General features: G+C 38.6%; 2 protein-coding genes and 1 long non-coding RNA gene across 4 annotated transcripts; 2 read left to right on the plus strand and 1 right to left on the minus strand.

Annotated features, from left to right (window-relative positions):
* Window positions 1–4,462: 4,462 nt before the first annotated feature.
* On the plus strand, window positions 4,463–7,021 carry LOC106084520 (unconventional myosin-XV-like). 2 transcript variants are annotated; one of them, XM_059366744.1, is made up of 4 exons: window positions 4,468–4,574; window positions 4,686–5,333; window positions 5,390–6,487; window positions 6,770–7,021. In XM_059366744.1, exons 3-4 carry the CDS (start codon window positions 5,845–5,847, stop codon window positions 6,865–6,867), a joined length of 741 nt encoding a protein of 246 aa, XP_059222727.1. In that variant the 5' UTR covers window positions 4,468–4,574; window positions 4,686–5,333; window positions 5,390–5,844; the 3' UTR covers window positions 6,868–7,021. The 2 variants fall into 2 exon arrangements, with proteins under 2 accessions (XP_059222726.1, XP_059222727.1); XM_059366743.1 differs by having other exon boundaries at window positions 4,463–5,333.
* Window positions 7,022–7,163: 142 nt separating this feature from the next.
* Window positions 7,164–27,257, plus strand: LOC106084553 (uncharacterized). The gene is made up of 6 exons (XM_013248309.2): window positions 7,164–7,735; window positions 20,536–20,665; window positions 20,724–20,865; window positions 23,875–24,073; window positions 24,144–24,309; window positions 25,611–27,257. The coding sequence occupies exons 1-6, from the start codon at window positions 7,610–7,612 to the stop codon at window positions 25,718–25,720; spliced, it is 873 nt and encodes a 290-aa protein (XP_013103763.1). The 5' UTR covers window positions 7,164–7,609; the 3' UTR covers window positions 25,721–27,257.
* Window positions 7,901–14,999, minus strand: LOC106084554 (uncharacterized). Its single transcript, XR_001220828.1, has 2 exons — window positions 14,770–14,999; window positions 7,901–8,356 (listed from the first exon to the last, which is right to left on the minus strand). It is a non-coding gene; the product is annotated as an uncharacterized LOC106084554 (long non-coding RNA).
* Window positions 27,258–27,551: the final 294 nt, after the last annotated feature.

A 27,551-nucleotide genomic window follows, 5' to 3' on the forward strand; every position in this document is an offset into this window, starting at 1 on the left:
TGTCGCATTAGTTGTGTTCGCGTAACATTCCAGGAAAAATTGGTTATGCTCTTGTAAACATACAATAAATCATGACATAGCAACAAGGTAGTGTACCGTAAACAGCTGAGTACCATTTTTTCTTGCGAAGTCCAGAGTGGTTATGCGTGTGTATAATAGTTAAGAACAATAATACACACAAACAACGAAAAATGGCGCGAACTAGTTACATACACAAAATCATAGTTGCACTAATCACTGATTTTTACAGATAGTGCACTCAACATTTTGTTGTTGGGGAACTGCCTACCTACCTGTAAATGAATATATCTTGCAATAAATGTAATACATATACATCGGGGTTCACTGAACAAGGTTAAGCTAAGCGAGCAGCCGACATAAATTTTTTTTTTCAATTTTTGGCAGTACTTGGCATTGGATAAGTCAATTTGTTCTCTTCTTACATACATTCTTTGTTTAAGTTTTCTCCTATTTGATGGCATTTTCAATCGGAAGATTTCACATCCCTAATGATGTTCATGGGGGCTATCCACCCTATGTTTTCACAAGTGACCTAATTTTCTATTAGTGAATTCTGCATATATATAAATGGCGTCCATTTTCCTTCATTACATGTTAATTTTTGTATTCACATGTGATTAAAAATGTTTGTCAATATACATACGATTCTTCATTTTTGCTATCACATCAATGTGGTTTTAAAAAGGTGGTCTCACGCGAACAACTGAAAACAGCCGGCCAGTTTGACGTTTTTAATATGTCTTTCTGTGTTTACTTTCGCAGCAAACCACCCCATTTTTTGCACGTTCTCTTTGTGTTTCTCTTTCTATCAATTTATCTACACACGTACACACACGACGCAAGTTTCTGCGGTTGCCTTGATGACGAAATGGTGGATTGCACCATATGATTTGTTTTACAACTTATTTTCAGTGTTGCCAACGTTAAAATACTAAGCATTTAGCGGAAAGAGCGTTTTTAGGCCCAGGATGCACTTATAAGGTGAGCTCATGCGAACATGCTACTCCGAAAGCAGAATGGAATACCAACCCTTATGTCATACGAAAATAACATACAGGTGTGATAGCAAAAATGATGAATCGTATGTAAATTGACAATTTTGACCAACATTTTCAATTACATGTGCATACAAAAAGTGACATGTCATAAGACATCTACATGCCGCGTAATAGCGCCTTAAGCCCCCAAAACTTTTTGTGAATACGGATGTAAGAGTTTGGCCCAAGAAAAGGTAAATCCTCGTATTATCACTTTACATCTATTCCATTGTACTGTATATTATATTTTAATATCAGTTTTGCAGAGTACTGTCCCATGCATATGCCTTATAATTATCATTGTAACAAGGGGGCTGGGGGTCGTTGGTGACAGCAGCTGGATTTGGTGGAGTCCAAGAGAGATGGTGGAGTGCACAATTGTCACCAATACCCGGAGGGAATTTGTGGACTGTATTTTGTTGTTTTGTATAGATGACAGAACACCCAACTTACGTTGCAGGTATGGAATGTATGTGGATATTATAATTTCTCAGTATACGAGAAAGTAGAAGTTGGCGCCAAAGAAAAGAACAAAGTGGGGAATTTCGTTGGAGTTCAAATGTCTTTTATGGGAAATAATTGGATGCTCACCGTTGGGGATACAAGTAAAAAGTGAAGTAGTTTTGGTTCTATGGCTCACCAAGAAATCTATGACAGATATTTAGATAAAATTCATAAATACAAATAATTCACAATAGGGTTAGTTCAAAGCTACAAAAGATTAATTCTTTATTTCCATTGATTTTAAAACTAGAGTTTAGATAGGTGAGCCATAGAACTAAGAGTCAGTTATATTCAAATTCAAAATAGTTAAGTCTAAACATTGAGTTTAGACATGCTGCCGGGCAACAAAAAGTTATTTTGGTGTCAACAAAGCACGGAAGCCAAGGCCCGAATTGCCTCAGACAGAATCTTCTGGTTTGCCGCTGCTACATTATTGTCTGGTGTCGTTTGACCCGTGTTGCTGTTATTGTAGGCTGCTCTGCGAAGACTGCCAGTCGTTTTGTGCTTGGTGGTTTTCCCATTAGATTGATTCGGTTTGCGATTGATGTAGTTAGGATGCAGTAAAGTATTGTGGGGCCTGGCACAAATACGGCACATGTTTCTGGATCTGCAGTCCCGAAATCTATGGCTTCGTGCCAAGCAATTCGCACAGTAGGTTTCACGTAGGACGAAAATGTTCCTTTGTTTTGGGCTCATACTTAAAAATGTAGGGCAAACTTTAAGTGCATGGAATCTATCGCATAGTTTGCACCTGTAGACATTTGGGGAACGTGACCGACGTGTAAGGGATGATCTGAAATGGTGTATATGAAATTAATGATAGAATGTTGTGGGTTTGTTAGTATGATATGTTGTCGCTGTGATTCAAAGGGTTAGATTTTGTTATTGGGGTTCGTTGGAGGTATCCGAAAGGGGTAAGTAGCACAATTTGGATATGGGTCTATTAATAATTCCAGCCTCTGTACGCACATCGGCTATACGGACATTCGCATCAGGTCCAGGATACGTTTTTACAATTCTTCCTAAACGCCATTCATGAGGTGGAAGCAAATCGTCGATTACAACAACTAAATCGTTAATATTCAAATTTGGGCTTTGTCTTTGCCATTTATAGCGCTTGTGCATTGTCTTCAAATAATCTTCTTTCCATCTAAGAGCAAATTGATGGTGAAGAGCCTTTAATTTCAACCATTTATTCACCAGAGATAATTTGGGAGAAGTGGGCTCTGGAAATGCGAGTAAAGGAGCGCCTTTAAGAAAGTGACCCGGTGTCAGGGCAGTAAGATCCGATGGGTCCTCTGTTATTGCGGAGATGGGGCGAGAGTTTAAAACTCCTTCGATTCGAGCAAGAAGGGTTGTAAATTGCTCGAAGGTGAATCTATGGGCGCCTGCTAATTTCCTAAAATGGGTCTTAAAACTCTTGACGGCTGCCTCCCAAAGGCCACCCATATGAGGAGCATGAGGTGGGATAAACTTCCACTCAAACCCATGGATTGCATACTTTTGGGATATATTACTGGAAGCCGAATTGAGAAAGTGTGAGAACTCTCTTAGCAAAGCTCTGCTAGCCCCAACGAAGTTGCGACCATTATCTGAATATACTCTACATGGGAGCCCTCGCCTCCCTACAAATCTGGCAAATGCAGCTTCAAAGGCTGCAGCCGATAAATCAGAGCAGGCTTCGAGGTGAATGGCCTTTGTGCTGAAACATACAAACACACATACATAGCCTTTTATGATGGGTGCTCTCCTTAGGGTGGAACTCTTGAGTTCGAAAGGGCCGGCAAAATCAGTCCCGATGACATGAAACGGTGGCGATAGTGTGCAACGATCTGGGGGTAAGGGTGACATTAGCTGGATTTGGTGGAGTCCAAGAGAGATGGTGGAGTGCACAATTGTCACCAATACCCGGAGGGAATTTGTGGACTGTATTTTGTTGTTTTGTATAGATGACAGAACACCCAACTTACGTTGCAGGTATGGAATGTATGTGGATATTATAATTTCTCAGTATACGAGAAAGTAGAAGTTGGCGCCAAAGAAAAGAACAAAGTGGGGAATTTCGTTGGAGTTCAAATGTCTTTTATGGGAAATAATTGGATGCTCACCGTTGGGGATACAAGTAAAAAGTGAAGTAGTTTTGGTTCTATGGCTCACCAAGAAATCTATGACAGATATTTAGATAAAATTCATAAATACAAATAATTCACAATAGGGTTAGTTCAAAGCTACAAAAGATTAATTCTTTATTTCCATTGATTTTAAAACTAGAGTTTAGATAGGTGAGCCATAGAACTAAGAGTCAGTTAATTTAACATTGAGTTTAGACAATCATTATCATGGAACCTTGTTCCCTTTTGCCGTTGAAACCACAGTGTTACATATCACAACAACGATTCGGCATCGCCATTTGGGAAATTTATCCTTAATTTTTTTCCGTTAAATGATCTCTATACAGGTATAATTTCGTTTACAGTTAGCCGTGTAGGGTGAATAATCAACAGGTAAGATAAATAAATAGGCAGCACACAAACACACACTCAATTTGATTCGCAATACCTAAGAAAACTTAAATTTGTTCTCTCTCCCTCTCTCGAAAAGTCGAAATCCGCTCTCTCCGGGTCCGCTCTCCCGCTCCTCCAATTCTCCCACCCACTTTCGTTGCGATCGCCGAATTCCTTGCCCACTTTCGTTGCGATCGCCGAATTCCTTGCCCACTTTCGTTGCGATCGCCGAATCCTCCATTCTCATATAATTCTTAAACAAACAACAATGTAAGAGAAAAAGAGAAACACAACATGTGTTGCTGTCCCATTCTCATCTGTTATCCCATTATCCCTTTTTTCGCGGATTCGCATTCCCGAATTCCATATTCAATATTTCCAATATTCCATATTCCATTCCATTATTCCATTATTACATTCCAACTGTCATCAGACAAAACAAACATCAACCAAGAACAAAATAATAACAACTAACAACCAACTAACACTAATTCTAAGTCCTGGCCAGGTGAAAGCCCAACAATTCTAGAAATATGAAATGAAATATGAAAATATTAGATGTTGTGAGCCAAACTCTGGAGGCATTCAAGTTGAGATTTTAGATTTTGAAAGATTCCAGAATACAACATACATTCCATACATCATGAATTTAACAAAGCAAAGAAATCAAGAAATCGGTGCCAATGCCAAACTCTTAAAGTGCCCATTGCGCGGCGTTTGGTTTGGAAGTGGCACCACCGTGAAGTCATACATGCCAGTTCGAATAATGACCACAAGACCACAATATGACCAGCTCATCAACAAATGCCGCAATGCTTCGTCACCCATGATGGCAGGATGGCAGGATCCTATGAGCCATGATACCTATGAGGCATCATACCCATATGTGCAACACTCGCAACAACAACAACAGCATCTGGAGCAGCAGCAGATGGCGAAATTCTCAACCAGTTTGGCTGCTGAACTGAAATTTGACTACGTTCTCCACACTCCTGTCAAGTATCGCAAATAAACAAATAAACCAATTTCCCAAAATAAAAAAAAAAAATAAAAAATTTCTCCTATGACAACCTTCGGAACGTCCTTCCAATCGCTCATATGCTGAACTGGTGAAATGGCAGGGCCTGCCCATACGCATGCCTTTACTGCGTTTACCCAATGACTTGGCTCCCCTAGCTTTAGAATGTTTTGAATGTATATTATGTTATTGTGGTGATCCCGAGCTCCCGAGCTAACCCAGGTCAAATGTGTCTACACGGTGCTAATGGTAAGTCTAACTAAACCACCATGGCTTGAAGAATTTTACTTTCCTTCCGTTTTCAGCATTGTCACAAATACTTGGCATTACGTGATGAGGTCTACTGCCAGTTAATGAAGCAAACTACCGCCAATCGTTCGCCCTGTCCCGATTCCACTCAGCGTGGCTGGCGCCTACTCAGTATTTTAGCAGCATATTTTGGCTGTTCCGATGCCTTGAGGCCTTATCTATTGGAAGACGTCGGCGTTCGTGTCATGGCACTGCCGCGGTTTGCTTAACTAATCTTCGCAAAACGGCACGTTGTGGTGGTGGTCACAAGTGTGGAAGAGGTGACCGCAGTGTCGGCAGGCCGTTCAGCTCGTCGACAAATCTATCGTTTACCTGGAGGAGCAGGAGCCACCGTTGTTCCACTGTGGTGGCGGATGTTATAGCCGAATTATGCGCTTTACTGGGCATCGAATCGGAAACCGAGCAGCAAGAATTCTCCTTGTATTGCATAGTTCAGGGAGATGCCTTTACTATGCCCTTGGCAGCAGATGAATATATTTTGGATGTAACCACAGAGCTACTAAAATCCGGCCAGCCTTTCTATCTGATATTCTGTCGCTCGGTCTGGCATTTCCCCTTGAAGAGGGATCCTGCCCCCACGCCCTTATATGTGGAGGTTATTTTCAATCAAGTGGCACCTGATTATTTGGAAGGTCTGCTGCTTGAATTACCCGGCAATGGAGTGCCACCACCTGATGTCGTACGCGATATGGCTCGCATAGCGGCTTTATTGCATAGAGCGGCTGACCTAAGTCATGTACCAGCAATGAAGGAAATCAAATTTCTATTGCCTAAACCAGCTTTAAGTATTAGAGAAACACGGCCAGCCCAATGGGTGGGTCTAGTCCAATCGGCTTGGCCACAGATTGCCAATCTAAGTCCTGGCCAGGTGAAAGCCCAACAATTCTTGAATGTGTTGTCGGCATGGCCTTTATTCGGTAGCAGTTTCTTTGCGGTGAAACGTATATGGGCCGAAGAGGGTCCACATGTCGATGACGGTCCCATGTGGAGGGATTTGATATTGGCCCTCAATCGTAGGGGGGTGTTATTCTTGGATCCCAATACACATGTCAATGCAACATTGGCCATTTATGGAGGTCATATCGACAAGGAAGGTGGGTTGAGTAAAATAAAAATTATAATAAAAAAAAGGATTTTATATAAGAAATAAGGTAGCTCACAAAAAAAACCTAACAATGTATTGGGTTAGTAAGAACTGCGGAATTGTTCTCTGTAATGACTCGTGTGTTACCAAAGTACCCCAAAAGTTGAACTAAAGTATTTATGGTCTTTTGGTGAATCTTTTCATGATCCACTCTATTTTTCAAACAAATATTTTTTTTTTGTATTTACATTTTTTGTATAAATTTATGAAATGTAATTTTCTATTTTTTCAGGTCCGTTCCGAGGATGGTGCATTGTTTTTGGACATGAAGGTGGACCTCAATCTGATGCAGCAACGTGTCATACGGGTCCAAACCGAAGAGGCTCATGAGATATCGCGTTTGGTACGCCAATACATAACCATTGGCTCAAATTAGTCAACGTGACAAAAGGGATGTTGTCAATTAATTACTTACTTAATTAATTAATTATCTGTAATTCTTAAATTAATTAAAACAAAAAAAAAAATACAACTACACATCTTTAAGAAAAAATTTAATTTATAAAAAAAATATAAAAATATATAAAAATATAAAAATATATAAAAATATATAAAAATATAAAAACATACATACACAACATACACATAAAAATATAAAAAATATATAAAAATAAGAAAACTTAAATTTGTTCTCTCTCCCTCTCTTGAAGTGAGGAGCATTTGTGGTGCCTCTCCACTGCAAACAATAAACATGGCTTACAAAGATTTCTGTCTTGCTTGGTATCTACTTACCTGTTCTCAAGACGGCGGTTAGTAGTAAAACTATCGTCATAGGAGTAATAACAAATATTCGAAACGAATCGTTCATACGTTTATAAAGATTGATTGTGAAAACAACATACAAACAAGAGAAATCAAAACTGGTTTCTATGAAAAAAAAAAAACGCACACAACTGTTTAATAAACTTGGAATTTCAGTTTAGTCCGTTAAATATGAAACTAGCATAAGCATATTATTAAAAACCTCTTCGACAACATTGTTTTAATCGAGAAATAAAAATAAAATTGGAAAAAACAAAAGAAATCTTGAAATTTATAAAGCAAAGAAAACAAAGCAAAAAAAAAAAGAAAAATGCCCTGCTCTGCTGTTACGCTTTCTATAGCCACAATATCCGCCATTATAGCAACTGCTTTGCTTTGCATTGCATTTTCTACAGATAACTGGTTACACTATGAGGTGAAAAGAAGCAACATACAGGTGTGTATCCATTAATAAACTAGAATGATCCTACATCGAATGAAACCTAAAAATATTTGAATCTCTCAAACCAGTCCTGTTTTGTTGATTCACAATGGGAATGATGATGATGGGAGGAAATTCCATAAATAAAGTGTTAGTGGCAATTGAAAACTTTCTATAGCATCGGTGTTAACGTTTAATTTGATTTAATATTTATTAAACATTCATTTCATATCCATAAGTACAAATGTGTATGTGTATGTACATACATAAATAGATACTTTTTTCACATCTTAATGTACAAAAAAAAAACTCGTATAAACGCAAACCAACAATCCGCCAGAGCTCCAACAATGTGGGTACGGCGGCTCCATTCAACGAATTTGTGAGTACGTGTGAGTTTGGATGGAATGCGACTTGACTTGTACACAAAGAAAAAACCCAAATCCATAAAACCATCGGGCAAGAGAAGAAACGCTACGAGCAGCAAATCGTACATCAGTTGTTGTTCTCTTCGGCAGACTCTTAAAACAATGTGTTAATGAAGTATGAGATCGTACACGCTTTGGCATTATCGCAAATGTCTTAATTACGATGTAAATGGTAGTAGTTGTGAGGGAGAACATCACAAACTCCAGGCTAAATAAAAACGGGGGTTTTTGAAAAGCAAGAAAAAAACTCTCAGAATCGGAAAAGTGCATAAAATTATAGGTTAATCGCATTTCGTGAATCAATAATTTATAACCTATAGCATCAAATGAAAACCACTATGCATGCTCTTCCTGTTTTCACTTTCAAAACTAAACTTTCTCATTTAACGATTTCATAATTTCTATCGGCATTCCACCAAGATAACGCTCTTCTATAAAAGAAGAAATAAAACACCCGAAATTCCCGATGCACTAACGAAAGTGAAATTCTATTTTTTTTCTGAGGCAACAAAAATCGCTGGTGATCAACCGTCGGAGGGCAAAAAAAAAAAAAAAACAAACAATTATAATTGATATCGTCAATGGCTTTCACAACAAGGAAAATAGGAGGTGATAATTCTAAAATCAATTGAAGATTTCAACATTTTCTTGGCCACACTTTAACAATTTTAAAACGCCACATTTTCGTGGTCCACCCTTTATAACAAAACTGCACATTTTTATACCCTCCACCATAGGATGGGGGTATACTAATTTCGTCATTCTGTTTGTAATACCTCGAAATAGGCGTCTAAGACCCTATAAAGTATATATATTCTTTATCGTCAAGACATTTTAAGTCGATCTAGCCATGTCCGTCCGTCCGTCTGTTTGTCGAAAGCACGCTTGCTTTCGAAGGAGTAAAGCTAGCCGCTTGAAATTTTGCACAAATACTTTTTATTAGTGTAGGTCGGTTGGGATTATAAATGGACCAAATCGGTCCATGTTTTGATATAGCTGCCATATAAACCGATCTTGAGCCTATAGAGGGCGCAAATCTCGTACTTTGACTGAGATTTTGCCCATGTTTTGGTATGACTTCCAACTGTGCTAAGTATGGTTCAAATCGGTTCATAACCTGATGTAGCTGCCATATAAAGCGATCTGAGGTCTTGACTTCTTTAGCTGTTAGAGGGCGCCATTTTTATACGATTTGGCTGTAATTTTGCATGTGGTGTCTTGGTATCTATGCTGCTGCTATTTAAGCCGATCTTGGATTTTGAGTTCTTGAGCCACTAGCGGGCGCAATTCTCATCCAATTTGGCTGCAATTTTGCATGAGGTGTTTTGTTATGACTTTCAACAACTGCGTTAAGTATGGCGCAAATCGGTACATAACCTAATACAGCTGCCATCGGTTTGATCTGGGATATTGACTTCTTGAGCCTCCAGAGGGCGATATTCTAATCCGATTTGGCATAAGTTTTGTACAATGTCTTCTCCCATGCGTGTTCAATATGGTCTGAATCGATCTATAGCTTGATACAGCTCCCATATAAAACGATCTCCCGATTTTGCTTCTTAAGCCCTACAATGAGCAATTCTTATCCAAATGGAGTAAAATATTACACAATGACTTCTTCAATGTTCAGCATTTAATTCATTTATTGTCCAAATCGGACTATAACTTGATATAGCTCCAATAGCATAGCAGTTCTTATTCATTAATCTTTGTTTGCCTACCGTGCAAAGAACTCAAAAACGCGATCCATGGTGGAGGGTATATAAGATTCGGCCCAGACGAACTTAGCACGCTCTTGCTTGTTTTTTTTATAAGTGGTCAAGCAAAATGCCTTTTAGAAAAAAAAAATCTTGATTTCTGTTTAAAAATTCCAACTTAAACGCCACGTATATGCAAAGACTGCAATGCCTGTGAATAACTTATTGAATTACGGTAGTTATAGCTTATAGTGTAGGTGTTACAAAAGTTGACTACAATATTTTTGCATATTTTAAAACATAGTTTCCAACTACAAGAACCTCCACAATACACATTTGCATGCATATGCAAATATATAGCAGCTAAAGGCTCTATTACCCAGCATGTAGTTGTCTTATGGCAAATTTCGCACATGTTGAGTTGTACATATCGTGTGATACAAAAGAAACTAACATATGAAAATCACTTTTCGATTAGAGCGTGCTCTATTCCTTCTACCAAAAAACCTAAAGAAATCAGATGTTTTTGTTATTAGTCGAATAAAAGTAACCCATAATTAAATTGTTTCTACACATTTAAGATTTAACCAGCTTGATCAGAATTTTAACAATTAGTACACATAAAAAATGAGCTTATGCTCAAATTTTTAGGTTATGTCATACGAAAACAACATACAGGTGTGATAGCAAATATTTTGAATCGTATGTAAATTGACAATTTTGACAAACATTTTCAATTACATGTGAATACAAAAAGTGACATGTCATAAGACATGTACATGCCGGTGTTATAGCGCCTTAATAGGCTCCTCACAATAGCCTTCGTGTTAAGCAGGGTATTCTGTTCTGCTGTCTAACATCATATAAATAAATGTTGGAGAAAAATAGGTGAAAAAAAATACTCTGCTTATAGTGAGGAAATTGGCAAACAAAATTATAATGGCAACGTTTGCAACCAATGCTGGGATCATTTTTTTTTTGTTTTAATGGTACGTTTTTTTCTTATTGCAATTTAATTTTTTTTTTGCGTAAAAATATAAAACAATTAGTGCAGATAAAACAAAATAAAAAAAATATTGCTGTCAGTTTTCGCTCGTGAAACAATTAAAAATTTTAGCGTCTATTCCCGAAGCAGAACAGAATACCAACCCTTAGGTGAGAATGTGTAACAGTTTTATATGGGGATATACTAATCTGGAAATTCCGCTTGTAACACCTCAAAATATTGATTAGCGACTCTATAGGTCCGTCTATCTGTTGAAAACGCGATAGCGTCCAAACGAACTTGCACAGATATTTGTTACTAAATGTAGATATGCAAATGAAAATTTGCCCACGAACATACCACTAAGGAACAGGGGCAAACTTCTCACATATAAATGTGTACTGGCCGATTGAAGTTAAAGCTCAAAGATAAGGGAAGTCCTTTTTATAGCCGAGTCTGAACTGCGTGCCGCAATGCGAGACCTCTTTGGCGAAAATTTTTTACATGGCGGCTATAGCAAATGGTACCCTACCTCACAAATGTCGCCAGCATTAGGAGAGAAAAACCACCGCAGACAATTTTTTTCTGATGTTCTCGTCAGGATTCGAACCCAGGCTTTCAGCGTCATAGGCGGACATGGTAACCTCTGCGCTGGGACTCAAATGAAAGGTATTTAAGAGTAGAAAACGTATGTGATATAGTGGAACCAAATGTTTGGGGGGCCACCCCAACCCCCAAAACACCCTGAAATCGGACATATTTACCGACCATGGCTAAGGATGGGTTTCTACCGGGTAAATAGCCAACGCTTTGTTATTTATTGGGTAAATAACCAATAAATACCTTTTTTGGGTTTTTATTTGGATATTTATAATTTTGCAGATATCTTGGGTATAAAAAATTTTTCCAAACAATTTTTGATGATTGTCCTTCTGATCTCATAAAGCCGAATTTTAGTTAAACATAGCCGCTATATAGACCGATCTCCAGACTTAAAGTCTTGAGGCAATAAATTGGTAATTTTTCACCTGATTTCTATGAAATTTGGCACAGTGAGTTCTGGTAGAACCCGTTTCATTTCTGTGAAGTGCGGTTCAGATCGGACTATATTTGGATATAGCTGCCCTTAGACCGACCACCCGATCTCCCGATAAAGGGTATTGAGGCCATAAAAGATCCATTTATTACCGGAATTCGATGAAATTTGATACAGTGCGTTCTGGTAGACCCCTACCCACTCCTCTCAAATGTGGTCCAGATCGAACCATATTTGGATATATCTGCCATATAGGCCGATCTCCAAATATAGAGTATTGAGCCCATAAAAGGAGCATTTTTCATCCGATTTCGATGAAATTTGGCACAGCGAGCTCTGGTACCCCTCTAAACCTGTTTATTGAATATCGTCCAGATCGGACCATTTTTGTCTCAAGACTTTATGTCTGCAGATCGGCCTATATAGCGGCTATATGTAACTAAAATCCGATTTTATGAGATCAGAAGGTCAGGTTTATATACAAAGAATACAAAATCATAAGAAATTTTTTCAAAATGTTTTTATACCGAAGATATCTGCAAAATTATAAATACCCAGCTTTTGGGTATAAATGGGTAAATACCCGGGTATTTACCCAATTTACCGGGTAAATAACCATCTCTCCATGGCAATATGGGTTTTTTTAGATCCTATATGAATAACGAGGATCTAGTACTTTGTAGCTTTAACACTGTATAATTTGAGGTGTTTCATATGGAATAGCAAAATGGCCAATTCTTCGGTGGTGGATATACCCCATTTTTGGCTTGTAGAACATTTAGTAGGTTTTGATAGGATTTTTCTTAAATTTTGGTAGGAGATAATTTTCTTAAGTGGCAACACTGTTGGGGAGTAGAGCACGAAATTGACACCCACTTCCGGGACCGTAGCAATATGGGTCTCAAATGAAGGATCCATGAGAGTAGAGCACGAATCTGATATCAATAATCGGAAAAAGTGTCTATGGGCCCATTCTATTCTAGCATTTTCCAAATAGGACGTATTTGCTCACCATTGTAATATGGGACTCAAATAAAAGTTTTTCAGAGTAGAACAGGATACTGGGCCAAGGCACTGAATGGTCGCTCATTCCCCAAAACACCTCCCAAACCGGACGTGATTGCCGACTATAGAAATATGGGGCTCCAATAAAAGATATACTGAGGCCTCCTATGTAGATATAATCCCCATATAATGCAAATTCAAATTTGCCCATGAACATTCCATTCAGGAACAGGGGCAAACTTCACACATATCAATTAGTGCGGTCCGATTCAAGTTTAAGCTCAATGGCAAGGGGCCTCCTTTTTATAGCCGAGTCCGAGCTGGGTGCCGAAGTGCGACACCTATTTGGGGAGAAGTTTTTACATGGCTGCCATACCAAATGGTACAGTACCTCACAAATGTTGCCAGCATTAGGAGGGATAACCACTGCTGAAAAATCTGTTTATGTTCTTGCCAGGATTCGAACCCGTGAGTTCAGCGTCATAGGTGGACATGCTAACCTCTGCGCTAAGGAGGCCACCATATAAACAGATCCTCTAATTTGACTTCTTGCTTCCCTGGAATCATACATTTTTGTTCGAAATGCTCAAATGAATTCCGAATTCCTCGTTTTGAATTTCAAATGAAACATATCGGTTTAGGTTAGGTTGAAAAGCGGGTGCAGATCTTAATCCGCCCCATGCCACTATGGACATACTCCTAAGCCAGTAATCGGCTTGTTGTGCGCTCTAAAAACTATAAAGTAATCTTTAAAAAGAAAATTTTTAAGTCGCGTGCTACTTACAAAATCCTTAATTATTTTCAATACCACTCCCCTAAGTTGGTTCACGTCTGGTATTGTGCCTCCACCTAAGTGCCAGTATCTATTAGACGCGAAAGCCGGGCAATGACAAAGGAAATGCTCTAACGCCTCATCATCTTTCCCGCATGCTATTACGCTATCACTTGCTGCACCGATTTTACATAAGTGAGCTCGAAGTCCCATGTGTCTCGTTATGATACCAATAGCTATACCGACCTCCTTCTTACTTCCTTTCAGTAATAGTCTAGTCTACTCACGATCTGGATCCCCCCATAGGATTTTCGCAGTCCTTCCGATCGTTTCGCTGTTCCACAATATTGCATGCGTATTCGTAGCCCACGCCCTTAACTCGGACTGCGTCGTACCGAAAGGCTTCGGGTGAATTAAGTTTATTGATGGCAGTCCTCTTGCCTTCACCGCCAAATCGTCTGCCCTTTCATTTCCCCTTACTCCGTTATGGCCCGGCACCCAAACGATGCGGATTTTCCCATCCTCAGAGAAGGCGTTCATCTCCTTCTTACACTGTAAGACTGTTCGTGACCTTACCGTTCTGGTTCTTATTGCCCTTATGGCAATTTTACTGTCGGTAAAGATGTTCACATTTGTGAGGTACTATGCCATGTAAAACTTCTCTCCAAAAAGGTGTCGCACTGCGGCACGCCGTTCGGACTCGGCTATAAAAAGGAGGCCCCTTATCATTGAGCTTAAACTTGAATCGGACTGCACTCATTGATGTGTGAGAAGTTTGCCCCTGTTCCTAAGTGGAATGTTCATGGGCAAAATTTGCATTTGCAAGATGTTCACACTCAACTTCTTCGCGTTAGTACCACACCACATTTCGCATTCCGTGATCGCCCAGATCTCCGCCTGCAGGACCGCATTATGGTCACGCAGTCTAAAACAGATCTCAGTCCTTGGGTTCTCATCCGTGTAACACGATCTTCCAGATGGCAATACTAGGGTTCCGTCAATCCAAGACTGTACCGATGGCAGCAGTCTTGGCTTCTTCACTAAGTTGAACATTTTTCTTATTTTTTTTATGATTTTTTCACATGTATAATTTGGATTTATATTTAAGACAAGTCAACAATCTTACCGGTATCTAGAAGGTGTAGCAACTATCTTTAGTCACCTGCACAATCTGGTACTCCTAAATGTAATGTGTGTAATGTAAGCCATATTAATGCTATATGCATACACATGTGATGGTAATACACTATTATTCGTTGACATAAACAATGTTTTTTGTTTTGTAAATTTTCACTTTTGTTTAAATATGGTCAAACTATTTGATATGTGTTTTCTTAAAAAGGAATATGTTTCTGTGCATGAAATAATTAAAATTACCTGTATACACAGGCAACGAGCATACACACATAGGTATTTAATATTGAATGTGTGTAACAAAACACTCAATAAATGCATTAAGCGATTATGCACACACACACACACACACTGGTATACTATAAGCCAAACCTTTTCGAATGGCCCTTTGATTAGATGAGTGTGTTAAAAACTGTCAAATTTTAAATTTGGTTTCCACGACCTTGTCATCTACACACTCAAACTTTCACTCCGCAGAGAAAATTCACTTAAAAATTAGGTAATTAAACAAGTTATTGATTATAAGCGTTGTGAAGCAGCATGATTGATAACTTTGATTGATTGTTTTATTCAAAGCTGATTTTCTTAAGTATCGCGACAAATGATATTGAGATGGAAAAGACCAATGTTGAATTGAAACATTTTATTAAATGCGTCATAAAAATTTATAATTAAAATTCATTGGGCAATATAAACATCTTCTTGTACGCTCGCTCGCATGCATATAAAGAGAGAATTAGACAAGAATGCAAGTGAATCACGGCAACAACAAAACAACGATGCTTGAGTAGGAAATATTTAAATTTAGATTTTTGTCTGGTGAAAAATAAAAACTGAAGCTTAAATATACTCAACACCATAACTGTGGTACATAACTTTATGCATTAGTATCGCTAAGAAAGAGAAGAAGGATGCCGTAGGGCCTAATACAACTCACTGCGCCTTTTATGGCCCCAAAACCTTAAATCGAGAGATCGGTCTATATGGCAGCTACATACATCCAAATTTAGACTGATCTGTGCCGAATTGCAGAAAGATGGCGAGGGGATTTACTTAACTCATAGTCCCAAATTTCGTCGACATCGCACGATAAATGCGCCTTTTATGGGCTCAAACCCCTAAATCAAGAGATCGGTCTTTGTGGCAGCTATATCCAAAACTGGACCGATCTGGGGCAAATTTAAGAAGGATGTTGAAGAGCCTAATACAACTCACTGTCCCAAATTTCGACGAAATAGGAAAATAACTGCGCTTTTTATGGCACCAAAACTTTAAATCGAGAGATCGGTCTATATGGCAGCTATATTCAAATCTGGACCGATCTGGGCCAAATTGACGAGGACTGTCGAAGGGCCTAATACAACTCACTGTCCCAAATTTCGAAGAAATCGGAAAATAAATGCGCCTTTTATGGCCCCAAAACCTTTAATCGAGAGATCGGTCTATAAGGCAGCTATATTCAAATCTTGACCATCTGGGCCAAATCGAAGAATAATGACGAAGGGCCTAATACAACTCACTGTCCCAAATTTCAGTACAAACGTATAATAAATGTGGCTTTTATGGGCCTAAGATCCTAAATCGATGGATCGGTCTACATGGCAGCTATATCCAAATTTGGACCAATCTGGGCCGAATTGACGAAGGATGTCGAAGGGCCTAACACAACTCACTGTCCCAAATTTCAGAACAATCGGATGATGAATGTTGCTTTTATGGACCTAGTGTGGCTTTTATGGGCCTAATGTGGCTTTTATGGGTCTAATGTGGCTTTTATGGACCTAATGTGGCTTTTAAGGGGGCTATATTAAGATATAGTCCGATATAGGCCATCTTCGAACTTAACCTGCTTATGGACAAAAAAGAATCTGTGCAAAGTTTTAGCTCAATATCTCCATTTTTAAAGACTGTAGCGTGGTTTCAACTGGCAGACGGAGGGACATGGCTAGATCGTCTTAGATTTTTACGCTGATCAAGAATATATATACTTTATAGGGTCGGAAATGGATATTTCGATGTGTTGCAAACGGAATGACAAAATGAATATACCCCCATCGTTCGGTGGTGGTTGTAAAAACATTTAAAAGCAATAGTGTGTTTTTCAAAAAAAAAAAAAAAATGCATGAAATGGAAGCTCTATCAGGCTATAAACCGATTTAGACCATATTTGACACGTATTTTGGTGGTCATGGGAGAAGCCGTTGTACGAAATTGTAGCCAAATTGTGCCGCTCTCTAGAGCCACAAGAAGGCAATATCGTAGATCGGTTTATATGGCAGCTATATCAGATTATGGACCGATTTTAACTATGATTAGCACAGTTGTTGGAAGTCATAACGAAAAACGCCGTGCAAAATTTCAGCCAAATCGGATAATAATTGCGCCCTCTAGAGGCTCAAGAATTAAAGACCTCAGAACGGTTTATGTGACGACTATATCAGGTTATGAACTGATTTCAACCATACTAAGCAATGTTATTGAAAGCCATAACAAAAAACCTCATGCAAAAGTTCAGCCAAATCGGATTAAAATTGCCTCCTCTAGTGGCTCAAGAAGTCACGATTTAAGATCGGTTTATATGGCAGCTATATCATGTTATGGACCGATTTTTAACCATACTTAGCTCAGTTGTTGGAAGTCATAATGAAACGCCCTATGCCGAATTTCAGCCAAATCAGATAATAATTGCGCCCTCTAGGGGCTCAAGAAATCAAGATCCCAGATCGGTTTATACGACAGATATATCAGATAATGGACCGATTTCAACCATACTTAGTACAGTTGTTGGAAGCCATAAAAACGCCTTATGCCAAATTGCAGCCAAGAATTGCGCTCTCTAGTGGCTCAAGAAGTCAAGATCCAAGATCGGTTTATATGGCAGCTATATCAAAACATGGACACATATTGCCCATTTACAATCCCAACCAACCTACACTAATAAGAAGTATTTTTGCAAAATTTCAAGCGGATAGCTGTACTACTTGGAAAGTTAGCGTGCTTTCGACAGGCAGACGGACGGACATGGCTAGATCGATCAAGAATATATATACTTTATGGGGTCTTAGACGAATATTTCGAGAAGTTACAAACAGAATGACGAAATCAACTCATTTTTTTACCTATTATAAGCAGATCTAAGTTGGTATTTCAAACTCTTCAGTAAATATTCAAATTTATTTCGATGTTATGATACACAATTATATTAAAAACCTTCCATGTTGCTCTAATGATTTTTGTCATTTGACGGTCTTAGGGGAAATCTTTAAAAATTTTCAATTTCCGAGTTCACTATCCGCTCAGCACTATTTATCCATCTACACACTTAAATACTCACCCTCTCTCTGTAGTAGGAGGGACACAAGGGAATAATTATTGATCCGGTAAACGAAAAATCGTTTGCGGCTTTCGAAACAATTTGCCGTTGAAGAGTTTTTTTTACAACAAAAGAAAGGTACTTTTACCGTAGGCGAAGTTACTAAAGGGTTTAAAATAAACAAATTTAGTTACATTCAATAATGCTACGTTTATGGCTAACTTTTGAAATGTTGAAGCGAAACGTTACATAGTTGCAATAAAATAAAAACTTCGTAATAAAAGTATTATGTTTCTCGTAAAAATGTTTTATTTTTTTGCGTGTATTTTAACGGCAAGGCATTACCTGCAATCAGTAGCAAAGCGCCAGATGAAGGAGAGGTATCGGGAGGAGAAGAAACGTCTATTCCGCAGAAAGAAAAAGGAAATGGAAAGACGTGCGTGTGAGCGAATTAAGATGTAAAGGAGTCAGAATGAAATCCAGAAATTCTACCAAAGAATTAAACATCAAACCAATGGCTTTGGTGCAGGCACATCCTCCTGCAGAGACAAAGAAGTAAATCTGGTAATTGACACAGATACCATGCTGAGGATATGGAAAGCACATTTTACCCAACTGCTAGTGTCCGACGTTGGCGGGGATGAGGATACCGCAGAACAAATCAATGACGACGGTATATAATGTTTACCTCCTAGTCAGAATGAGGTCCAAGTGGCAGTGACTGAAGAACAAAAAGGCAGCAGAAGCCGACGGGTTACCCGCTGAACTATTTAAGACCGGAGGCGACATGCTGGTAAGGCGTATGCATCAGCTTATCTGCGCAATCTGGCTAGAAGAACGCATACCCGATGAGTGGAAGCTCAGCATACTATGTACCGTACACAAGAAAGGACACAAGACGGAATGTGCCAACTACAGACGAATAAGTCTCCTCCCCATCGCATGCGTACAAGATACTCTCGAGCGTACTGTGTGGTCAAAAAGATAATTGGGCCCTATCAATGCGGCTTTAGGCCTGGTAAATCCACTCTGGACAAGTGTGGATCACACAGCGCCAAATCCTGGAAAAGACCCGAGAAGGACAAATCAACACCTACCATCCCTTTGTTGACTACAAAGCCGCTTTCGATACCCCTTTAAGTTCAAAGGTATTTCAAGGCATATCTGAGTTTGGTATCCCTGCAAAATTAATAAGGCTATGCAGGATGTCACTTGCTGATGCGTGTACAACAGTAAGAATAGGAAAGAATCTCTCCGAACCATTGAATACCAAACGAGGTTTCAGACAAGGAGACAGCTTATCGTGTGATCTGTATAATATCCTGCTGGAGAAGATTATACGAGATGCAGATGTGAATAGATATGGCACACTAATCACAAGAGAACACATCACTCGTTCTCTTGTGATTAATCGTCTATGCCTATGCCGACGATATCCACATCATAGGTCGGTCACCGGAAGTAGTAACTGCAGCCTATGAAAGAATCGAAAAAGAGTCGGTGAAAATGGGTCTGGCAGTATATGGAAATAAGACGAAATTGATGGTTTCAACTCCCAAAACGCCTTGAACAACCGAGCAAATAAAGAAAATTGAGAAAGTTGGGAACCACAACTTTGAGATAGTCAGTAACTTTATCTACCTCGACACCGCCGTAACCGAAACGAATGACACCAGTTTTGAGATAAGACGAAAAATAATACTGGCAAACAGATGCTACTTTGGACTAAGTAAGCAGTTTACAAACAAGGCCACCTCTCAACAGACGAAGATTACACTATATAATACACTGATACTACCCGTGTTGTTATATGGTTCTGAGGCACGGATACTTGTGAATGCAGATGAGGCAGTGCTTGGAGTATTTGAGAGAAAGATTCTTCGTAAAATATATGGACCAGTTTGCGTTAATGGAGAATATATAGACGTCGTATTAACCACGAGCTGTGTGACGACGATAGCATAGTTACACGCATCAAAATATAACGGCTACGTTGGCTAGGTCATGTTGGCAGAATGGATGAAGAAGCTCAAGCAAAGAAGTCTTTTGAAGACAAACACGGTAGTACATGCAAATCGGGAAGACCAAAAGCCCGATTGAAAGATCAAGTGGTGGGAGACACCTCGAAATTTGGTGTCGTAGATTTTAGAATGAGCGCAGAAGATTGATGCGCTTGGAACGCTATTCTACGTTGGGCTAGTGGAACAAATGTTCTGTCATAGCCAATTAAAGTAAGTAAGCTAGTCGCTTTACGCCATCGTTCCCTGATTTTAATGCTCTGATTTTAATGCTTTAAAATCGTTTATCTTCTAAACTTTAATCTTAAACCCCCCGAAAGTTTTATTTTTATCCCAATGGGTTGAATTTTGATATTTAGCAGAAATTTGTGCAGCACAACTTGCATGTATGCATATTAAAATGTATATTTGTTTCTTTTCATTTTAGGCATTTGCTGCAAAACATTCAGATTCCGAAAGTCTGTTAAATAATTTAAATAACAAATACTATTATTATACGAGAACCAGAGGCCTGTTTAGAATATGCTATCCCAAAGAGAAACCTCCAACCAGTGCAGGTATGTTCCTCATAAAATGCTGCAATCAATGTATATTTTAAAGATTTTGTTGTTTTAGTTCCAACATATTTATCTCCGATTGAAACACATTGCTCGAACATTGATTATTTCCCGCAAATGGAAGAAGATAAGATGTCCCGTGAAGATGTGACTTCGAGGCTACATTTAGCACGATCCTGCATTGCAATGTTCATACTAAGGTGGGTTGAAAACTTGAGAATAAACCTTTAGAAGAGATAGTTTGTCAGTCGGGATAACTCTTGACAGAGTAGGTTAAAGATAAAGTCAATTAGTTTTGGTGATGTGTATTACAAGAACCCAGTGAACCAAACGTTCAGATTTCGGTGAAAAGTCTGTACGATAGTCAGGAAATTTATCCGAATTCGGATCCGAAGTCAGTCTGAATTGTTAAGGAAAAATATATGGAGTGGTTGACATGAACGAAATGTCGGAGGGAAATCTGATGTTTTTGACAGAATTCTAAACCAAAATTATGGGGAATTCGGAAGGGAAATTCGAGTTGTCGGAAAAACTTTTGACCGAATTCTGAAGTTGAATATTAATAAAAACGGATGTGTGACATGTCTTATCGATTACTGACAAAAACATATTAGAAATCGAATATTTTTTCTGACTCGCCGTATCAATTTCTGACCGAATTCTGGAATAACGAGTAAGAGCGTGCTAAGTTCAGGAGGGCCGAATCTTATATCGCAACTGTCGGTTTCTTTGGGCGGTATCACTTTTTTGGCAAACAAAGAATAATTATAAGAACTGTAATGCTATTGCAGCTATATCAAGTTATAGTCCGATTCGGTCCATAAATGGGTTTAATGCTGAACATTCGGATAAGAATTGAAGCAAAATCGGGAGATCGGTTTATATGGAAGCTGTATCAAGCTATAGATGGGTTCATACCATATTGGAAACGTATGTTTAAGGTCATGGGAGAAGCAGTTGTACAAAAGTTCTGCAAAATCGGATTAAGATCCCAGATCGGTTTATATGGCGGCTGTTTCAGGTTATGTACCGATTTGCGCCATACCTAGCACAGTTGTTGGAAGTCATAAAAAAACAACTCATGCAAAATTTCAGGCAAATAGGATGAGAATGTTGTTGTTGTAGTAGCAGTGTGTGGTACCCTGAGGCGGCAGCCCTTGCCGATGAAGGAATTCATCGGGTCAATCCGGTACATACAACCGGCTGCCATGGGATTGGGCCCTCAAGCGGCTCAAGAAGTCAAGATCCAAGATAGGTTTATACGGCAGCTATACCAGGTTATAAACCGGTATTGAGCGTGATTAGGCCAATACTAACTTATGCCTCAATAGGTTGGTGTACTGCGATGGAGAAAAAGTACTTCGTCAGGATGATAAACCAAGTTCAGAGAACATGTTTTCTTCGCATAGGCGGAGCGATGAGGACCACGTTACCAGGGCGCTGGAGACTATTCTAGATATCTGACCCATAGCGGCTATGAGACTTAAGGTGATCGAAGAATGGATAAAGGATAGGAGCAGGTCATACCATTGCGGTATAAGCGAGGCGACGGTACGACGGTAGCAAAGGGCGTGGGCGAAGTAACACTGTGCAACAGTGAAACGGTCGATAGGACATCGGAAGTCCTATGGGCAAATCCGGATCCCGCGAAGACGAGGCTATAACCGAAAGTGTGTAAGAAGAGGGTCAGTATAGCTTTTCTATCCTAACGGGACACAGAGGACTACGAGCTCACACTGCGCTATTGTCCGATTTTCGCTAGCAGACACCGGCATTTAAGTGGGGACACAATACCAGAAATTAACGAACTTGGGGGCGTGGTATAGACAACAATTGGGGATATTGTAAGTAGCAAGGAATTCCTGACTTAGATTTTCTTTTTCGAAGCCGATTACTGGCATAGGTGTATGCTCATAGTGGCATGATGCGGATTAGTATCTGCACCCTCTTTTCAACCTAACCTATATCTAATTTTTATACACACCAACGAAGGATGGGGGATATATTCATTTTCTCATTCTGTATGCAACACATCGAAACACACATTTCGACCCCATAGAGTATATATATTCATGATCGTTGTAAAATCTAATACGACGCACCCTCTTTTTTATACCCACCGCTGTAGGATGGGGGTATACTAATCTAGTCATTCCGTTTTTAACACCTCAAAATATTCGTCTAAGACCCCATAAAGTGTATATATTCTTGATCGCCTCGACGTTTTGATTCGAAATAGCCATGTCCGTCCGCCCGTCAGTCGAAATCATGATAGTGGTCGAACGCGTAGAGCTAGGAGCTTTGAAATTTTGATGTAGGTCGTTGGGGATTGCAAATGGGCCATATCAGTTCAGATTTAGATATAGCTCTCATATAAACCGATCGCCCGATTTAACTTCTTGAGGACTTGAAAGCCACAATTTTTGTCCGATTTGGCTGAAATTTTGCACATAGTGTTCTGTAATGACTTCCAACAGCTGTGTCATGCACGATCCAAATCGGTCTATAACCTGATATAGTTTCCATATAAACCGATCTCCTGATTTGACTTTTTGAGCAGCAATTTTTGTCCAATTTCGCTGAAATTGAGCATGCGGTGTTTTGTTGTAACTTCCAACAACTGTGCCAAGTGTGATCCAAATCGGTGTATAACCTGATATAACTCCCATATAAACCGATCTCTCGATTTGACTTTTTGAGCCACTGGAAGCCGCAATTTTTGTCCAATTTGGCTGAAATTTTGTACATAGCTCCCATATAAACGGATCTCCCGATTTGACTTCTTAAGTCCTTACAAGCCAAATTATGACCTTCGACTAAACTTATTTTGTATAAAATTTTAGCAGAATCCATGGTTTTGGGTTCCCAAGATTTGGCCCGGCTGAACTTGGCACGCTTTTACTTGTTTCAACCTAACCTATATCTAATTTTTATACCCACCCCCGAAGGATGGGGGTATATTCATTTTGTCATTCCGTTTGCAACACATAAAAGTGTCCTGATTATACGAGGACTGGAAAAAGTCGGCAAGCAAATTCGCGATCTCAGAAACCGTGGAGCTTCTGTGCCCTCCTTTCAAAGCCATTGGGATTAGGCAAAAGGTCCTGTCCCATACGCACTTAATATTGAGAATAACATCATTTATATTTCATTTTATCATATCACGTCTAAAATATACTAATTTTCTATACCACCTTATCGTTTTTTAGTTTTATTACAACGTTTTGTGCTTTTTGGACTGGCTTATCCGGATGCTGGAAAAGATCATCGGGTGCTATTACAGCTACTTCAATACTATTATTAGCCACATGCCTGCTAGCTGCCGGTGCTATGGGACTTTGGCATACTGTGGAATTCTTTGAGAAAGAAAAAGTCGTTGGAGAGGATTATTTTCAACAATGGAATACAGTACGAAATCAATGCATGATATGTAGGCAACTGCAATACCCTTAAAAAAATATCTCTTCTATATTCATAGGTACTGAGAGACAACACCAAAATTACCTATGACTGGTCTTATATAGTTGCCTGGGCTGGAGTGGGTTCATGCCTTTTGGCAGCCATATTGTTGTCAGGAGCTGCTGTTTGTTTAAGAAGCGAACGAGAAAAAGAAGAACAATTAAATTTGCAATACCTTATGCCAGGTAGGTGAAGTTGCTTTGAGATTTTGATTGTCATTCTTTTATACCCTCCACCACAGGATGGGGGTATACTAATTTCGTCATTCTGTTTGTAACACCTCGATATATGCGTCTGAGACCCCATAAAATATATATATTCTTGATCGTCATGTCATTTTAAGTCGATCTAGCCATGTCTGTCCGTCCGTCCGTCTGTCTGTCGAAAGCACGCTAACTTTCGAAGGAGTAAAGCTAGCCACTTGAAATTTTGCACAAATACTTTTTGTTAGTGTAGGTTGGTTGGGATTATAAATGGGCCAAATCGGTTCATGTTTTGATATAGTTGCCATATAAACCGATCTTGGATCTTGACTTCTTGAGCCTCTAGAGGGCTCAATTCTCGTCCTATTTGACTGAAATTTTATACGTAGTGTTTTGGTATCACTTCCAACAACTGCGCTAAGAATGGTTCAAATCGCTCCATGACCTGATATAGCTGTCATATAAACCGATTTGGGGTCTTGACTTCTTGAGCCTCTAGAGGGCGCTATTCTCTTCCAAATTGACTGAAATTTTACACGTAGTGTTTTGGTATCACTTTCAACGACTGTGTTAGGTATAATTCAAATCGGTTCATAATCTGGTATAGCTGTCATATAAACCGATCTTGGATCTTGAATTCTTGAGCCAATAGAGCGCACAATTCTCATCCAATTTCGCTGAAATCTTGCATGAGGTGTTTTGTTATGACTCTCAATAACTGTGCTAAGTATGGCGCAAATCGGTACATAACCTGATATAGCTGCCATATAATCCGATCTGGGATCTTGACTTCTTGAGCATCTAGAGGGCGCAATTCTCATGCGATTTGGCAGAAATTTTGTACAACTGCTTCTCTCATGACCTTCAACATACGTTTGTAATCTGTATCGGTCAATAGCTTGATGCAACTCCCATATAAACCTATCTCCCGATTTTGCTTCTTGAGCCCCTACATAGCGCAATTCTTATCCGAATGAACTGAAATATTACCCAATGAATTCTACAATGTTCAGCATTTATTTATGGTCCGAATAGCATAACAGTTCTTATTCAATATTCTTTGTTTGCCTAAAAAGAGATACCCCGCATAGAACTCGACAAATGCAAAATTCAAAAAATTCATTAAAGTTTTATGCTTTAGCGAGCGGCTGCTACCTAAATGATGTCTCTGAATTTCCTGTCGGTATCCAGCACTAGAATGTATGGTGGAGGGTATATAAGATTCGGCACGGCCGAACTTAGCACGCTTTTACTTGTTTTAATTATTATGCTTTTTTTTGCAGTTTATTCACAAAAACAAGCCCCTTACCCACCATACGCTAACTATCCTCAGCCTCAAATGTTTGCTGGCCCGTATTACCATGGATCACAGTATGGACCTTACAACTACTAAAAGGGAATATGCCTCAAATAGCACAAGTGAGAATGTCTCTATTCTATATAGCATACATAGATGTCTACCGGTCCATCCAATTATAAAACGACGAGTTGGGGCACAAATGAAGTTTGTGTCCTTTTTAATTAGGGAGAAAAAAAGATCTGTCAAGTTCAGGTATTAAGACGGACAAAAAATTCTAGTGAACTACCAGAAAATTATTTATTATTTTTTATACTTATTGACATACATACATATATACCTGTATGTATTTTATTGTTTTTTATTAGTTTTTTTTTTAATATAAAATGGAACAATATGTTTGTATGGTATCTGTAACATGAAGGATATACAATAATTGTTTTAGGATATATGGATAGCATTGTAATCACACTAAAAATCTCTCAATCCCGTGGCAGTCGGTTGTATGTACCGGATTGACCCGTTGAATTCCTTCATCGGCAAGGGCTGCCGCCTCAGCGTACCACACACTGCTTCTACTACTACTACTAAAAATCTCTGAGTAAGAGTTTGAAATGGAGTGTACTATTAATTTTATTAAATATAGTGCTTCATCTGACTTGAGAGATATATACTCTAAGCTTGATGGGAACAAAATGAATGGTTAATTGAATTTGGAATATCGAATTTGTCTATAGACCAAAGCATGGGTTTTGGCATACTACGAACATTTAAGAAAAGTTTAATCACTGATTGATTAGTCATTGTTTAGCTATTTATGATGATGATAACATTGCTGGTTCAAATAATGACTTTGATTTCAGGGGCCTTATAACGTAATTTTGTCTTCATTTGCCACAATGAAGTAAACAATCCGGTTTTTGGTAATACAATTTTGACTGTGTGTTCATTTGTTCACGTCAAAAAGAATGAAAAGAGATGGAGGCATCATTCTTTCAGCATGATTCATGTCTGTTTGGCATTTGTTATAATATAAACTTACTAACGACAGAGAGCGTCTCTTGAAGGCCGTTATAAACAAAAAGACTGTATAAAGCCTGTTTTATTTGATAGGCTAGATCATCTTATATTTGCATAGACAAGTTTATACAAGATGGTAGGTGGTAAATCATCTTAGATATAATGTTGGCCAAATTCAATTCTCCCAACCTGTGATATCAATGTTACTACACATATAGCCGATGTCTTTATTTAAACAATTATTGTAGATCCATCTAAGTGACGAAGCAATTCAAAGTAATTGTTATAAATTGGAGTTTTGCTTTATAAACGAATTAGATTCCAAACCCGAAATTTGTAATTACTAGCTACATGACGAAAAATTACATAAACAACAAAAAAACCAAAATTTTTAGAATAAAATACATACATGGTTTTATTGTGGAATATATCAACGAACGAATCTTTTAAGTTTAACACCTATGTAAGACAGTTTTTTTTTTTGTTTTGTAAAAATATGCTACGTTTTCTTAAGTTTATACATTGATAAGTTGAAATTTTTTGTAGGATACTAAACTATATTTTGTCTTCCATGAATTGAAATCAATAAAGAATGCATGCCTTAATAATCATATATATATATATATCTACATTATACAATAACTTACATATTTTTCATATAGCATACGATTAGAAATGAACAAACATGTATAAGTCTAGTTTAGTATGTATTGTTGTTTGAATTGAGCATGTTATCCATGTTTGCCCAAGTACATACATATGTATGTTTAGAGTTAACAATGTAATTTATAAATCCACTTTGTTCTATTTCGTATTAATTGAAAATGCAAATAAATATGAGAATATTACTAAAAAAAAATACAAGTAAAAAGGCGTTAAGTTCGGCCGGGCCGAACTTTGGATACCC

Source organism: Stomoxys calcitrans, chromosome 4 (assembly GCF_963082655.1).
Source record: "Stomoxys calcitrans chromosome 4, idStoCalc2.1, whole genome shotgun sequence".
Classification (NCBI taxonomy): Eukaryota; Metazoa; Arthropoda; class Insecta; order Diptera; family Muscidae; genus Stomoxys; species Stomoxys calcitrans.

Excerpts from the sequence above, each read along its gene's own strand:
- LOC106084520 (XM_059366743.1), top strand. The coding sequence starts at position 5,845 with ATGCCCTTGGCAGCAGATGAATATATTTTGGATGTAACCACAGAGCTA. Across the intron at positions 6,488-6,769 it reads AGGTCATATCGACAAGGAAG|GTCCGTTCCGAGGATGGTGC; the intron begins GTGGGTTGAGTA and ends CTATTTTTTCAG.
- LOC106084553 (XM_013248309.2), top strand. The coding sequence starts at position 7,610 with ATGCCCTGCTCTGCTGTTACGCTTTCTATAGCCACAATATCCGCCATT. Across the intron at positions 20,866-23,874 it reads ATTGCAATGTTCATACTAAG|TTTTATTACAACGTTTTGTG; the intron begins GTGGGTTGAAAA and ends ATCGTTTTTTAG. Across the intron at positions 24,310-25,610 it reads TTTGCAATACCTTATGCCAG|TTTATTCACAAAAACAAGCC; the intron begins GTAGGTGAAGTT and ends TTTTTTTTGCAG.